This window comes from Siphateles boraxobius, unplaced genomic scaffold, assembly GCF_051911475.1.
Source record: "Siphateles boraxobius isolate OS27281-9 unplaced genomic scaffold, OSU_SipBor_1 102, whole genome shotgun sequence".
In the NCBI taxonomy this organism is placed as follows: Eukaryota; Metazoa; Chordata; class Actinopteri; order Cypriniformes; family Leuciscidae; genus Siphateles; species Siphateles boraxobius.
This window is the reverse complement of record NW_027508703.1, coordinates 1,278,820-1,292,500: the sequence shown is the minus strand read 5'-3', so window position 1 is coordinate 1,292,500 and position 13,681 is coordinate 1,278,820. Positions and strand designations below refer to the sequence as shown.

The 13,681-nt window shown below is 44.8% G+C and overlaps 1 protein-coding gene across 5 annotated transcripts in view; it reads right to left on the bottom strand.

Annotated features, from left to right (window-relative positions):
• The window catches only part of fanca (FA complementation group A), an 89,509-nt gene that overhangs the window by 33,991 nt on the left and 41,837 nt on the right, over nucleotides 1-13,681 (bottom strand). For all 5 annotated transcript variants that reach the window (XM_077245543.1, XM_077245541.1, XM_077245544.1 and 2 more), the window contains 3 exons: nucleotides 8,269-8,362; nucleotides 8,021-8,188; nucleotides 72-145 (listed from right to left, as the gene is read on the bottom strand). In XM_077245543.1, coding sequence (XP_077101658.1) covers nucleotides 72-145; nucleotides 8,021-8,188; nucleotides 8,269-8,362 — 336 coding nt within the window. The remainder of the gene's footprint in view (nucleotides 1-71; nucleotides 146-8,020; nucleotides 8,189-8,268; nucleotides 8,363-13,681) is intronic.

Here is a 13,681-nt window from a genome sequence, read left to right as displayed (position 1 = left end):
GTGTGTTGTGGATTCTGTGGTTGTGTTGTGGATGTTGTGTTTTGTTATGTTGTGTATGTGCACTGCTGTACCTCTCTGCATCTGTCAGGGCATCTCGGCTCCGTTGGACCTGCAGCTCAGCTGAGAGCCACTCAGAGAAGGAGAGCTGATGAAACAACGAGAGAATAACCCAAACATCCGACACATTGACGTCCCCTGAGTACCTGAGAGTGAGGCTGTGAGAGTACCTGATACTGCGGCTGTGAGAGTACCTGATACTGCGGCTGTGAGAGTACCTGATACTGCGGCTGTGAGAGTACCTGATACTGAGGCTGTGAGAGTACCTGATACTGCGGCTGTGAGAGTACCTGATACTGCGGCTGTGAGAGTACCTGATACTGCAGCTGTGAGAGTACCTGATACTGCGGCTGTGAGAGTACCTGATACTGCAGCTGTGAGAGTACCTGATACTGAGGCTGTGACAGTACCTGATACTGAGGCTGTGAGAGTACCTGATACTGAGGCTGTGACAGTACATGAGAGTGAGGCTGTGAGAGTACCTGATACTGAGGCTGTGGCAGTACCTGATACTGCGGCTGTGAGAGTACCTGATACTGAGGCTGTGAGAGTACCAGATACTGAGGCTGTGACAGTACCTGAGAGTGAGGCTGTGAGAGTACCTGATACTGAGGCTGTGACAGTACCTGAGAGTGAGGCTGTGAGAGTACCTGATACTGAGGCTGTGACAGTACCTGAGAGTGAGGCTGTGAGAGTACCTGATACTGAGGCTGTGAGAGTACCTGAGAGTGAGGCTGTGAGAGTACCTGATACTGAGGCTGTGACAGTACATGAGAGTGAGGCTGTGAGAGTACCTGATACTGAGGCTGTGGCAGTACCTGATACTGCGGCTGTGAGAGTACCTGATACTGAGGCTGTGAGAGTACCAGATACTGAGGCTGTGACAGTACCTGAGAGTGAGGCTGTGAGAGTACCTGCTACTGAGGCTGTGACAGTACCTGAGAGTGAGGCTGTGAGAGTACCTGATACTGAGGCTGTGACAGTACCTGAGAGTGAGGCTGTGGCAGTACCTGATACTGAGGCTGTGAGAGTACCTGAGAGTGAGGCTGTGAGAGTACCTGATACTGCGGCTGTGACAGTACCTGATACAGAGGCTGTGAGAGTACCTGATACTGCGGCTGTGACAGTACCTGATACAGAGGCTGTGAGAGTACCTGATACTGAGGCTGTGACAGTACCTGATACAGAGGCTGTGAGAGTACCTGATACTGCGGCTGTGAGAGTACCTGATACTGAGGCTGTGAGAGTACCTGATACTGAGGCTGTGGCAGAACCTGATACTGAGGCTGTGAGAGTACCTGAGAGTGAGGCTGTGAGAGTACCTGAGAGTGAGGCTGTGAGAGTACCTGAGAGTGAGGCTGTGACAATACCTGAGAGTGAGGCTGTGACAATACCTGAGAGTGAGGCTGTGAGAGTACCTGAGAGTGAGGCTGTGAGAGTCCCTGATACTGCGGCTGTGACAGTACCTGAGAGTGAGGCTGTGAGAGTACCTGAGAGTGAGGCTGTGAGAGTACCTGATACTGCAGCTGTGAGAGTACCTGATACTGCAGCTGTGAGAGTACCTGATACTGAGGCTGTGAGAGTACCTGATACTGAGGCTGTGAGAGTACCTGATACTGAGGCTGTGACAGTACCTGATACTGAGGCTGTGAGAGTACCTGATACTGCGGCTGAGACAGTACCTGAGAGTGAGGCTGTGAGAGTACCTGATACTGCGGCTGTGACAGTACCTGAGAGTGAGGCTGTGAGAGTACCTGAGAGTGAGGCTGTGACAGTCCCTGATACTGCGGCTGTGACAATACCTGAGAGTGAGGCTGTGACAGTACCTGAGAGTGAGGCTGTGAGAGTATCTGAGAGTGAGGCTGTGAGAGTCCCTGATACTGCGGCTGTGACAGTACCTGAGAGTGAGGCTGTGAGAGTACCTGAGAGTGAGGCTGTGAGAGTACCTGATACTGCAGCTGTGAGAGTACCTGATACTGTAGCTGTGAGAGTACCTGATACTGAGGCTGTGAGAGTACCTGATACTGAGGCTGTGAGAGTACCTGATACTGAGATTGTGACAGTACCTGATAGCTGTGACAGTACCTGATACTGAGGCTGTGACAGTACCTGATACTGAGGCTGTGAGAGTACCTGATACTGCGGCTGTGAGAGTACCTGATACTGAGGCTGTGAGAGTACCTGATACTGAGGCTGTGACGGTACATGAGAGTGAGGCTGTGAGAGTACCTGATACTGAGGCTGTGACAGTACATGAGAGTGAGGCTGTGAGAGTACCTGATACTGAGGCTGTGGCAGTACCTGATACTGAGGCTGTGAGAGTACCTGATACTGAGGCTGTGGAAGTACCTGATACTGAGGCTGTGGCAGTACCTGATACTGAGGCTGTGAGAGTACCTGATACTGAGGCTGTGACAGTACCTGATACTGAGGCTGTGAGAGTACCTGATACTGAGGCTGTGGAAGTACCTGATACTGAGGCTGTGGCAGTACCTGATACTGAGGCTGTGAGAGTACCTGATACTGAGGCTGTGACAGTACCTGATACTGAGGCTGTGAGAGTACCTGATACTGAGGCTGTGGAAGTACCTGATACTGAGGCTGTGGCAGTACCTGATACTGAGGCTGTGAGAGTACCTGATACTGAGGCTGTGACGGTACCTGATACTGAGGCTGTGAGAGTATCTGATACTGAGGCTGTGACAGTACATGAGAGTGAGGCTGTGAGAGTACCTGATACAGAGGCTGTGAGAGTACCTGATACTGAGGCTGTGAGAGTACCTGATACTGAGGCTGTGGAAGTACCTGATACTGAGGCTGTGGCAGTACCTGATACTGAGGCTGTGAGAGTACCTGATACTGAGGCTGTGACAGTACCTGAGAGTGAGGCTGTGAGAGTACCTGATACAGAGGCTGTGAGAGTACCTGATACTGAGGCTGTGACGGTACCTGATACTGAGGCTGTGAGAGTACCTGATACTGAGGCTGTGACAGTACATGAGAGTGAGGCTGTGAGAGTACCTGATACTGAGGCTGTGGCAGTACCTGATACTGAGGCTGTGGAAGTACCTGATACTGAGGCTGTGAGAGTACCTGATACTGAGGCTGTGACAGTACCTGAGAGTGAGGCTGTGAGAGTACCTGATACTGAGCCTGTGAGAGTACCTGATACTGAGGCTGTGAGAGTACCTGATACTGAGGCTGTGAGAGTACCTGATACTGAGGCTGTGAGAGTACCTGATACTGAGGCTGTGAGAGTACCTGATACTGAGGCTGTGAGAGTACCTGATACTGAGGCTGTGAGAGTACCTGATACTGAGGCTGTGGCAGTACCTGATACTGAAGCTGTGGCAGTACCTGATACTGAAGCTGTGAGAGTACCTGATACTGAGGCTGTGAGAGTACCTGATACTGAGGCTGTGGCAGTACCTGATACTGAGGCTGTGAGAGTACCTGATACTGAGGCTGTGAGAGTACCTGATACTGAGGCTGTGACAGTACCTGAGAGTGAGGCTGTGAGAGTACCTGATACTGAGGCTGTGACAGTACCTGAGAGTGAGGCTGTGAGAGTACCTGATACTGAGGCTGTGACAGTACCTGATACTGCGGCTGTGACAGTACCTGAGAGTGAGGCTGTGAGAGTACCTGATACTGAGGCTGTGACAGTACCTGAGAGTGAGGCTGTGAGAGTACCTGATACTGAGGCTGTGACAGTACCTGATACAGAGGCTGTGAGAGTACCTGATACTGCGGCTGTGAGAGTACCTGATACTGCGGCTGTGAGAGTACCTGATACTGAGGCTGTGAGAGTACCTGATACTGAGGCTGTGAGAGTACCTGATACTGAGGCTGTGAGAGTACCTGATACTGAGGCTGTGGCAGTACCTGATACTGAGGCTGTGAGAGTACCTGAGAGTGAGGCTGTGAGAGTACCTGATACTGCGGCTGTGACAGTACCTGATACAGAGGCTGTGAGAGTACCTGATACTGCGGCTGTGACAGTACCTGATACAGAGGCTGTGAGAGTACCTGATACTGAGGCTGTGACAGTACCTGATACAGAGGCTGTGAGAGTACCTGATACTGCGGCTGTGAGAGTACCTGATACTGAGGCTGTGAGAGTACCTGATACTGAGGCTGTGAGAGTACCTGATACTGAGGCTGTGGCAGAACCTGATACTGAGGCTGTGAGAGTACCTGAGAGTGAGGCTGTGAGAGTACCTGAGAGTGAGGCTGTGAGAGTACCTGAGAGTGAGGCTGTGACAATACCTGAGAGTGAGGCTGTGACAATACCTGAGAGTGAGGCTGTGAGAGTACCTGAGAGTGAGGCTGTGAGAGTCCCTGATACTGCGGCTGTGACAGTACCTGAGAGTGAGGCTGTGAGAGTACCTGAGAGTGAGGCTGTGAGAGTACCTGATACTGCAGCTGTGAGAGTACCTGATACTGCAGCTGTGAGAGTACCTGATACTGAGGCTGTGAGAGTACCTGATACTGAGGCTGTGAGAGTACCTGATACTGAGGCTGTGACAGTACCTGATACTGAGGCTGTGAGAGTACCTGATACTGCGGCTGAGACAGTACCTGAGAGTGAGGCTGTGAGAGTACCTGATACTGAGGCTGTGACAGTACCTGAGAGTGAGGCTGTGAGAGTACCTGATACTGAGGCTGTGACAGTACCTGATACAGAGGCTGTGAGAGTACCTGATACTGCGGCTGTGAGAGTACCTGATACTGCGGCTGTGAGAGTACCTGATACTGAGGCTGTGAGAGTACCTGATACTGAGGCTGTGAGAGTACCTGATACTGAGGCTGTGAGAGTACCTGATACTGAGGCTGTGGCAGTACCTGATACTGAGGCTGTGAGAGTACCTGAGAGTGAGGCTGTGAGAGTACCTGATACTGCGGCTGTGACAGTACCTGATACAGAGGCTGTGAGAGTACCTGATACTGCGGCTGTGACAGTACCTGATACAGAGGCTGTGAGAGTACCTGATACTGAGGCTGTGACAGTACCTGATACAGAGGCTGTGAGAGTACCTGATACTGCGGCTGTGAGAGTACCTGATACTGAGGCTGTGAGAGTACCTGATACTGAGGCTGTGGCAGAACCTGATACTGAGGCTGTGAGAGTACCTGAGAGTGAGGCTGTGAGAGTACCTGAGAGTGAGGCTGTGAGAGTACCTGAGAGTGAGGCTGTGACAATACCTGAGAGTGAGGCTGTGACAATACCTGAGAGTGAGGCTGTGAGAGTACCTGAGAGTGAGGCTGTGAGAGTCCCTGATACTGCGGCTGTGACAGTACCTGAGAGTGAGGCTGTGAGAGTACCTGAGAGTGAGGCTGTGAGAGTACCTGATACTGCAGCTGTGAGAGTACCTGATACTGCAGCTGTGAGAGTACCTGATACTGAGGCTGTGAGAGTACCTGATACTGAGGCTGTGAGAGTACCTGATACTGAGGCTGTGACAGTACCTGATACTGAGGCTGTGAGAGTACCTGATACTGCGGCTGAGACAGTACCTGAGAGTGAGGCTGTGAGAGTACCTGATACTGCGGCTGTGACAGTACCTGAGAGTGAGGCTGTGAGAGTACCTGAGAGTGAGGCTGTGACAGTCCCTGATACTGCGGCTGTGACAATACCTGAGAGTGAGGCTGTGACAGTACCTGAGAGTGAGGCTGTGAGAGTACCTGAGAGTGAGGCTGTGAGAGTCCCTGATACTGCGGCTGTGACAGTACCTGAGAGTGAGGCTGTGAGAGTACCTGATACTGCAGCTGTGAGAGTACCTGATACTGTAGCTGTGAGAGTACCTGATACTGAGGCTGTGAGAGTACCTGATACTGAGGCTGTGAGAGTACCTGATACTGAGACTGTGACAGTACCTGATAGCTGTGACAGTACCTGATACTGAGGCTGTGACAGTACCTGATACTGAGGCTGTGAGAGTACCTGATACTGCGGCTGTGAGAGTACCTGATACTGAGGCTGTGAGAGTACCTGATACTGAGGCTGTGACGGTACATGAGAGTGAGGCTGTGAGAGTACCTGATACTGAGGCTGTGACAGTATATGAGAGTGAGGCTGTGAGAGTACCTGATACTGAGGCTGTGGCAGTACCTGATACTGAGGCTGTGAGAGTACCTGATACTGAGGCTGTGGAAGTACCTGATACTGAGGCTGTGGCAGTACCTGATACTGAGGCTGTGAGAGTACCTGATACTGAGGCTGTGACAGTACCTGAGAGTGAGGCTGTGACAGTACCTGAGAGTGAGGCTGTGAGAGTACCTGATACTGAGGCTGTGACGGTACCTGATACTGAGGCTGTGAGAGTACCTGATACTGAGGCTGTGACGGTACCTGATACTGAGGCTGTGAGAGTATCTGATACTGAGGCTGTGACAGAACATGAGAGTGAGGCTGTGAGAGTACCTGATACTGAGGCTGTGAGAGTACCTGATACTGAGGCTGTGAGAGTACCTGATACTGAGGCTGTGAGAGTACCTGATACTGAGGCTGTGGAAGTACCTGATACTGAGGCTGTGGCAGTACCTGATACTGAGGCTGTGAGAGTACCTGATACTGAGGCTGTGGCAGTACCTGATACTGAGGCTGTGAGAGTACCTGATACTGAGGCTGTGACAGTACCTGAGAGTGAGGCTGTGAGAGTACCTGATACAGAGGCTGTGAGAGTACCTGATACTGAGGCTGTGACGGTACCTGATACTGAGGCTGTGAGAGTACCTGATACTGAGGCTGTGGAAGTACCTGATACTGAGGCTGTGGCAGTACCTGATACTGAGGCTGTGAGAGTACCTGATACTGAGGCTGTGACAGTACCTGAGAGTGAGGCTGTGAGAGTACCTGATACAGAGGCTGTGAGAGTACCTGATACTGAGGCTGTGACGGTACCTGATACTGAGGCTGTGAGAGTACCTGATACTGAGGCTGTGACAGTACATGAGAGTGAGGCTGTGAGAGTACCTGATACTGAGGCTGTGAGAGTACCTGATACTGAGGCTGTGGCAGTACCTGATACTGAGGCTGTGAGAGTACCTGATACTGAGGCTGTGAGAGTACCTGATACTGAGGCTGTGAGAGTACCTGATACTGAGGCTGTGAGAGTACCTGATACTGAGGCTGTGGAAGTACCTGATACTGAGGCTGTGAGAGTACCTGATACTGAGGCTGTGACAGTACCTGAGAGTGAGGCTGTGAGAGTACCTGATACTGAGCCTGTGAGAGTACCTGATACTGAGGCTGTGAGAGTACCTGATATTGAAGCTGTGAGAGTACCTGATACTGAGGCTGTGGCAGTACCTGATACTGCGGCTGTGAGAGTACCTGATACTGAGGCTGTGAGAGTACCTGATACTGAGCCTGTGAGAGTACCTGATACTGAGGCTGTGACAGTACCTGATACTGAGGCTGTGAGAGTACCTGATACTGAGGCTGTGAGAGTACCTGATACTGAGGCTGTGAGAGTACCTGATACTGAGGCTGTGAGAGTACCTGATACTGAGGCTGTGGCAGTACCTGATACTGAAGCTGTGAGAGTACCTGATACTGAGGCTGTGAGAGTACCTGATACTGAGGCTGTGGCAGTACCTGATACTGAGGTTGTGAGAGTACCTGAGAGTGAGGCTGTGAGAGTACCTGATACTGAGGCTGTGAGAGTACCTGATACTGAGGCTGTGAGAGTACCTGATACTGAGGCTGTGAGAGTACCTGAGACTGAGGCTGTGAGAGTACCTGAGACTGAGGCTGTGAGAGTACCTTTATACTGAGGCTGTGAGAGTACCTGATACTGAGGCTGTGAGAGTACCTGAGACTGAGGCTGTGAGAGTACCTTTATACTGAGGCTGTGAGAGTACCTGAGACTGAGGCTGTGAGAGTACCTTTATACTGCGGCTGTGAGAGTACCTGATACTGAGGCTGTGACAGTACCTGATACTGAGGCTGTGATAGTACCTGATACTGAGGCTGTTTTCTCAGGGATCGGATCTGTGTGTTTCTCCACAGAGCCACAGCGGAGTCTCTCACTGGGCCAGTCAGATCAGACACATCTGTGTACGACTCGTCGTCATCGTTCATGAGCGCTCGCGTGTCTGGGACCAGCCTGGCCATCACATACTGAGCCTGAACACACACACACACACACACTTAGGTAACAGCTCCACTCTGAACAGATCAACATTAACACGTCACTGGGTTTGTACCTTTTTATAAAGTGTTTCTGGGATGAAGTTCTGGAGTTCCTCTGACTGAGCGTTGGCTCTGCACAGGCCGTAAGACAGAGCGGCCACACACAACCTGAAGATACACACAACACACACAACACACACACACACACACACACACACACACACACATGACCACCTCACAGACACGAGCACTACGCTACAGATGCAGATCAGTCCCTGATAAACCATACTATCAGATAAAAAGTCATTTAAACTGAAATGATCAAGTTGTTGTTGAAGAAATGAACTAGTAATGAATGACGCATTTAACAAACATCAGGTATGTGTCTCTCTATCTTGCAAGACATTGCAAGGAAAAATATAAAAACCAAGGCCAAAATGAACCTAAATACGTTTAAATACTGAATTTTGGAAATAAGATCCAACCACCACGCAACTGCCCAGTTTATAAACTCCATAGTAGGGATGGCTTGATACCACAATTTTGGCTTCGGTACGATACCAGAACCTAATACCTCGGTATCGATACTAAATCGATACCACAGGTAAAAAAAAAAAAAAAAAACAGTCTCAAAATTTAAGTGACACTTAAAAAACACTGCTTGAAACTCTCCACTACCAAATGTGCTAAGAAAAGGTATCAAAATGTAAAATAAAATAATAATAATTCAGTCAGGAAACATACAGTAGGTTAAATTTTGATTTTGAAAAAAAAAAAAAACACTGAAATTATACAATTAAAATGGGTTAATATCTATAATAATAGATTAACATATAATAATACTAATAATAATAATAGAATAATGAAATGACATGTAAACCATTAGCTGTCATGCATCAACAGAGAATTATCAACATTTATTGCATTTATTCATCTTGGTTTGGTTACTGTTTGGGTTCATATTAGTTTAATGCATTGCATAAAGTAATGTCAACATGCTAAACATGTATTAGTATATTTAATTTTTTAGGTCATTTAATTACTGATTGATATAGATGAATAAATGCTATAATACTGTTAGGTCAGGTTACCTAATGAATGTTGACAAATGTAGCTTAAAGTAACACCAGGTAACTTTTCAACCTTCATAATATATTTCCAAGTCTCTTGTGATGGTACATCGACTTACAATAGGTTGAATGACACGTCTGCCATAGCCTGACGGGGTCTGTAGCGTTTTTAATCGTACTTTTAAACTTCGGGTTTCGGGTAGTAACCGGCGAACAAAGAGAACTACAAAACTCGACTGCTTTACGGCATATACGTCACTTCCACCACCACTTCCTTAAAATCGCAGGGCTGTCAAGTGTCACGCATCGAGACAGTCACTCATTTCGGTCTTGTCACGCTCTCCCGCCACACATTGTATTTCTCACGCTGAAAAACTATTTGTAATATATTTAATATGCCGCCCAAAACTCTGGCCGCGCCGCTCTCACTGTGGAACAGGCATGAATTCAAGCGCGTCTCCTCTGGTGTTGTTCGTCTGGTGTTGTTAGCCAATCAGAAAATAGCACTATTGTATCTGGGTAACATTTAACGCAACAACCAATGACACCCCGTAGTCTATCTTAAGCTATCTTATCCTCGTTTATCTTCATGAATCAGGTAATGATTATTTGTCTTGCCTCAAGCTATAATGCAAATCGATTTGTAAAATTTGCAGATTTATTTATGGTAGCTTGATATTATAATATTGACGATATATGGTTATTATCACAAACATTGCATTGAAGTATCATATAGATTCAGTAAAACGGTAGCCAATAGACTAGGCTACTATAATGACACTGGCTTGTAAATGTGATCATCGCGATCATTTGTCGTTAGAAAAAAAATAAAACCCATGAAATTATATTCATATGACATGCTGAAATATATGCCACTGTACCTGGGATGAAGACATTTCACACGCGACGCAAGCAGAACACCTGCATGTGACCTCCTCCTACAGTGTTCAGGGCTATATTGGTTGTCAACAAATGCACGATGACAGAGTTTACGACAGTAGTAGAGGACAATACTGTTTCCCAACTGTAGGGGGACCCCGAGAGCAAAAGTTACCTGGTGTTACTTTAATTGTAATATTAGTAATATTCATATTACTACTATTACTCTCTCTCTCGGCTTATTCCTCTAGGGGTCGCCACAGCGGCACTAATATGCCATTCATTTTACTATCACTAATACTAATATTAATATTATTCAATTTTTTTTAATTCTTTATTCATTCAAATTCAATTAATATATGTTTGTTTGAAAATGCAAAAATGATGAGACCTAAACTTAATTGGTTCTAGAGTGTCGTGCAAGCAGATTTGAGCTTTCGTGTTTACCGTATCATATATAATTGATAAGCTCTTACGTATGTGCGCTGTTCAGTGTTCAATAAAAGTCTAAATTAAATCAGTTGAATGATGGACTAACCTGTCGATCTCTGAACTCTTTGAACAAGTCAGGATGAGCAACTGACGAGTCAAATGCTTGGGCAGATTTGATGTGTTGCCTCCCCGTTTGCAGAGTGGTGCATGAGAACTGTTTCTTTCCTTTTCTCATTACTTTTGTAGGCAAAGTAATGCCTTATTTCACTCATAGAGCTCTCTCTATTTATTAATATACCGGTATTTTTGCAGTACCGGTATACGCGCATCCCTACTCCATAGAGTGTCTCGCTTTATGAGAAGAGCTGAAACAAGCAGCCTAAAGATGCTTACAGCCTTCAGAGCATACACACAACACTGCTTTATTCAACACTGACGTTGCTAATATTAATCGGGTTTAAACAAAACAAAAAATGTAATACCAAACAGCCTAAACATTGGTATGGTAACTAGTGATGCACCGATATGGAAATTTGCCCGATACCAATAATTCTGTATATTTGGAAGCCGATAACTGATATATTGACAGATACCAATAATTCTGTATATTTGGAAGCCGATAACTGATATATTGACCGATACCAATAATTCTGTATATTTGGAAGCCGATAACTGATATATTGACCGATACCAATAATTCTGTATATTTGAAAGCCGATAACTGATATATTGGCCGATACCAATAATTCTGTATATTTGGAAGCCGATAACTGATATATTGACCGATACCAATAATTCTGTATATTTGGAAGCTGATAACTGATATATTGACCAATACCAATAATTCTGTATATTTGGAAGCCGATAACTGATATATTGGCCGATACCTATAATTCTGTATATTTGGAAGCTGATAACTGATATATTGACCGATACCAATAATTCTGTATATTTGGAAGCTGATAACTGATATATTGACCGATACCAATAATTCTGTATATTTGGAAGCCGATAACTGATATATTGACTGATACCAATAATTCTGTATATTTGGAAGCCGATAACTGATATATTGACCGATACCAATAATTCTGTATATTTGGAAGCCGATAACTGATATATTGACTGATACCAATAATTCTGTATATTTGGAAGCCGATAACTGATATATTGACCGATACCAATAATTCTGTATATTTGGAAGCTGATAACTGATATATTGACCAATACCAATAATTCTGTGTATTTGGAAGCTGATAACTGATATATTGACCAATACCATTAATTCTGTATATTTGAAAGCCGATAACTGATATATTGACCAATACCAATAATTCTGTATATTTGGAAGCCGATAACTGATATATTGACCGATACCAATAATTCTGTATATTTGGAAGCTGATAACTGATATATTGACCAATACCATTAATTCTGTATATTTGAAAGCCGATAACTGATATATTGACCGATACCAATAATTCTGTATATTTGGAAGCCGATAACTGATATATTGACCGATACCAATAATTCTGTATATTTGGAGGCCGATAACTGATATATTGACCGATACCAATAATTCTGTGTATTTGGAAGCCGATAACTGATATATTGACCGATACCAATAATTCTGTGTATTTGGAAGCCGATAACTGATATATTGGCCGATACCAATAATTCTGTGTATTTGGAAGCCGATAACTGATATATTGACCGATACCAATAATTCTGTATATTTGGAAGCCGATAACTGATGTATTGACCGATACCAATAATTCTGTATATTTGGAAGCCGATAACTGATATATTGACCGATACCAATAATTCTGTGTATTTGGAAGCCGATAACTGATATATTGACCAAGCCGATAACTGATATATTGACCGATACCAATAATTCTGTGTATTTGGAAGCCGATAACTGATATATTGACCGATACCAATAATTCTGTATATTTGGAAGCCGATAACTGATGTATTGACCGATACCAATAATTCTGTATATTTGGAAGCCGATAACTGATATATTGACCGATACCAATAATTCTGTGTATTTGGAAGCCGATAACTGATATATTGACCAATACCAATAATTCTGTATATTTGGAAGCCGATAACTGATATATTGACCGATACCAATAATTCTGTGTATTTGGAAGCCGATAACTGATATATTGACCGATACCAATAATTCTGTATATTTGGAAGCCGATAACTGATATATTGACCAATACCAATAATTCTGTATATTTGGAAGCCGATAACTGATATATTGACCAATACCAATAATTCTGTATATTTGGAAGCCGATAACTGATATATTGACCGATACCAATAATTCTGTATATTTGGAGGCCGATAACTGATATATTGGCAGATACCAATAATTCTGTATATTTGGAAGCCGATAACTGATATATTGACCGATACCAATAATTCTGTATATTTGGAAGCCGATAACTGATATATTGACCGATACCAATAATTCTGTATATTTGGAAGCTGATAACTGATATATTGACCAATACCATTAATTCTGTATATTTGGAAGCCGATAACTGATATATTGACCGATACCAATAATTCTGTATATTTGGAGGCCGATAACTGATATATTGACCGATACCAATAATTCTGTGTATTTGGAAGCCGATAACTGATATATTGACCGATACCAATAATTCTGTGTATTTGGAAGCCGATAACTGATATATTGGCCGATACCAATAATTCTGTGTATTTGGAAGCCGATAACTGATATATTGGCCGATACCTATAATTCTGTATATTTGGAAGCCGATAACTGATATATTGACCGATACCAATAATTCTGTATATTTGGAAGTCGATAACTGATATATTGACCGATACCAATAATTCTGTATATTTGGAAGCCGATAACTGATATATTGACCGATACCTATAATTCTGTATATTTGGAAGCCGATAACTGATATATTGACCGATACCAATAATTCTGTATATTTGGAAGTCGATAACTGATATATTGACCGATACCAATAATTCTGTATATTTGGAAGCCGATAACTGATATATTGACCGATACCAATAATTCTGTATATTTGGAAGCCGATAACTGATATAT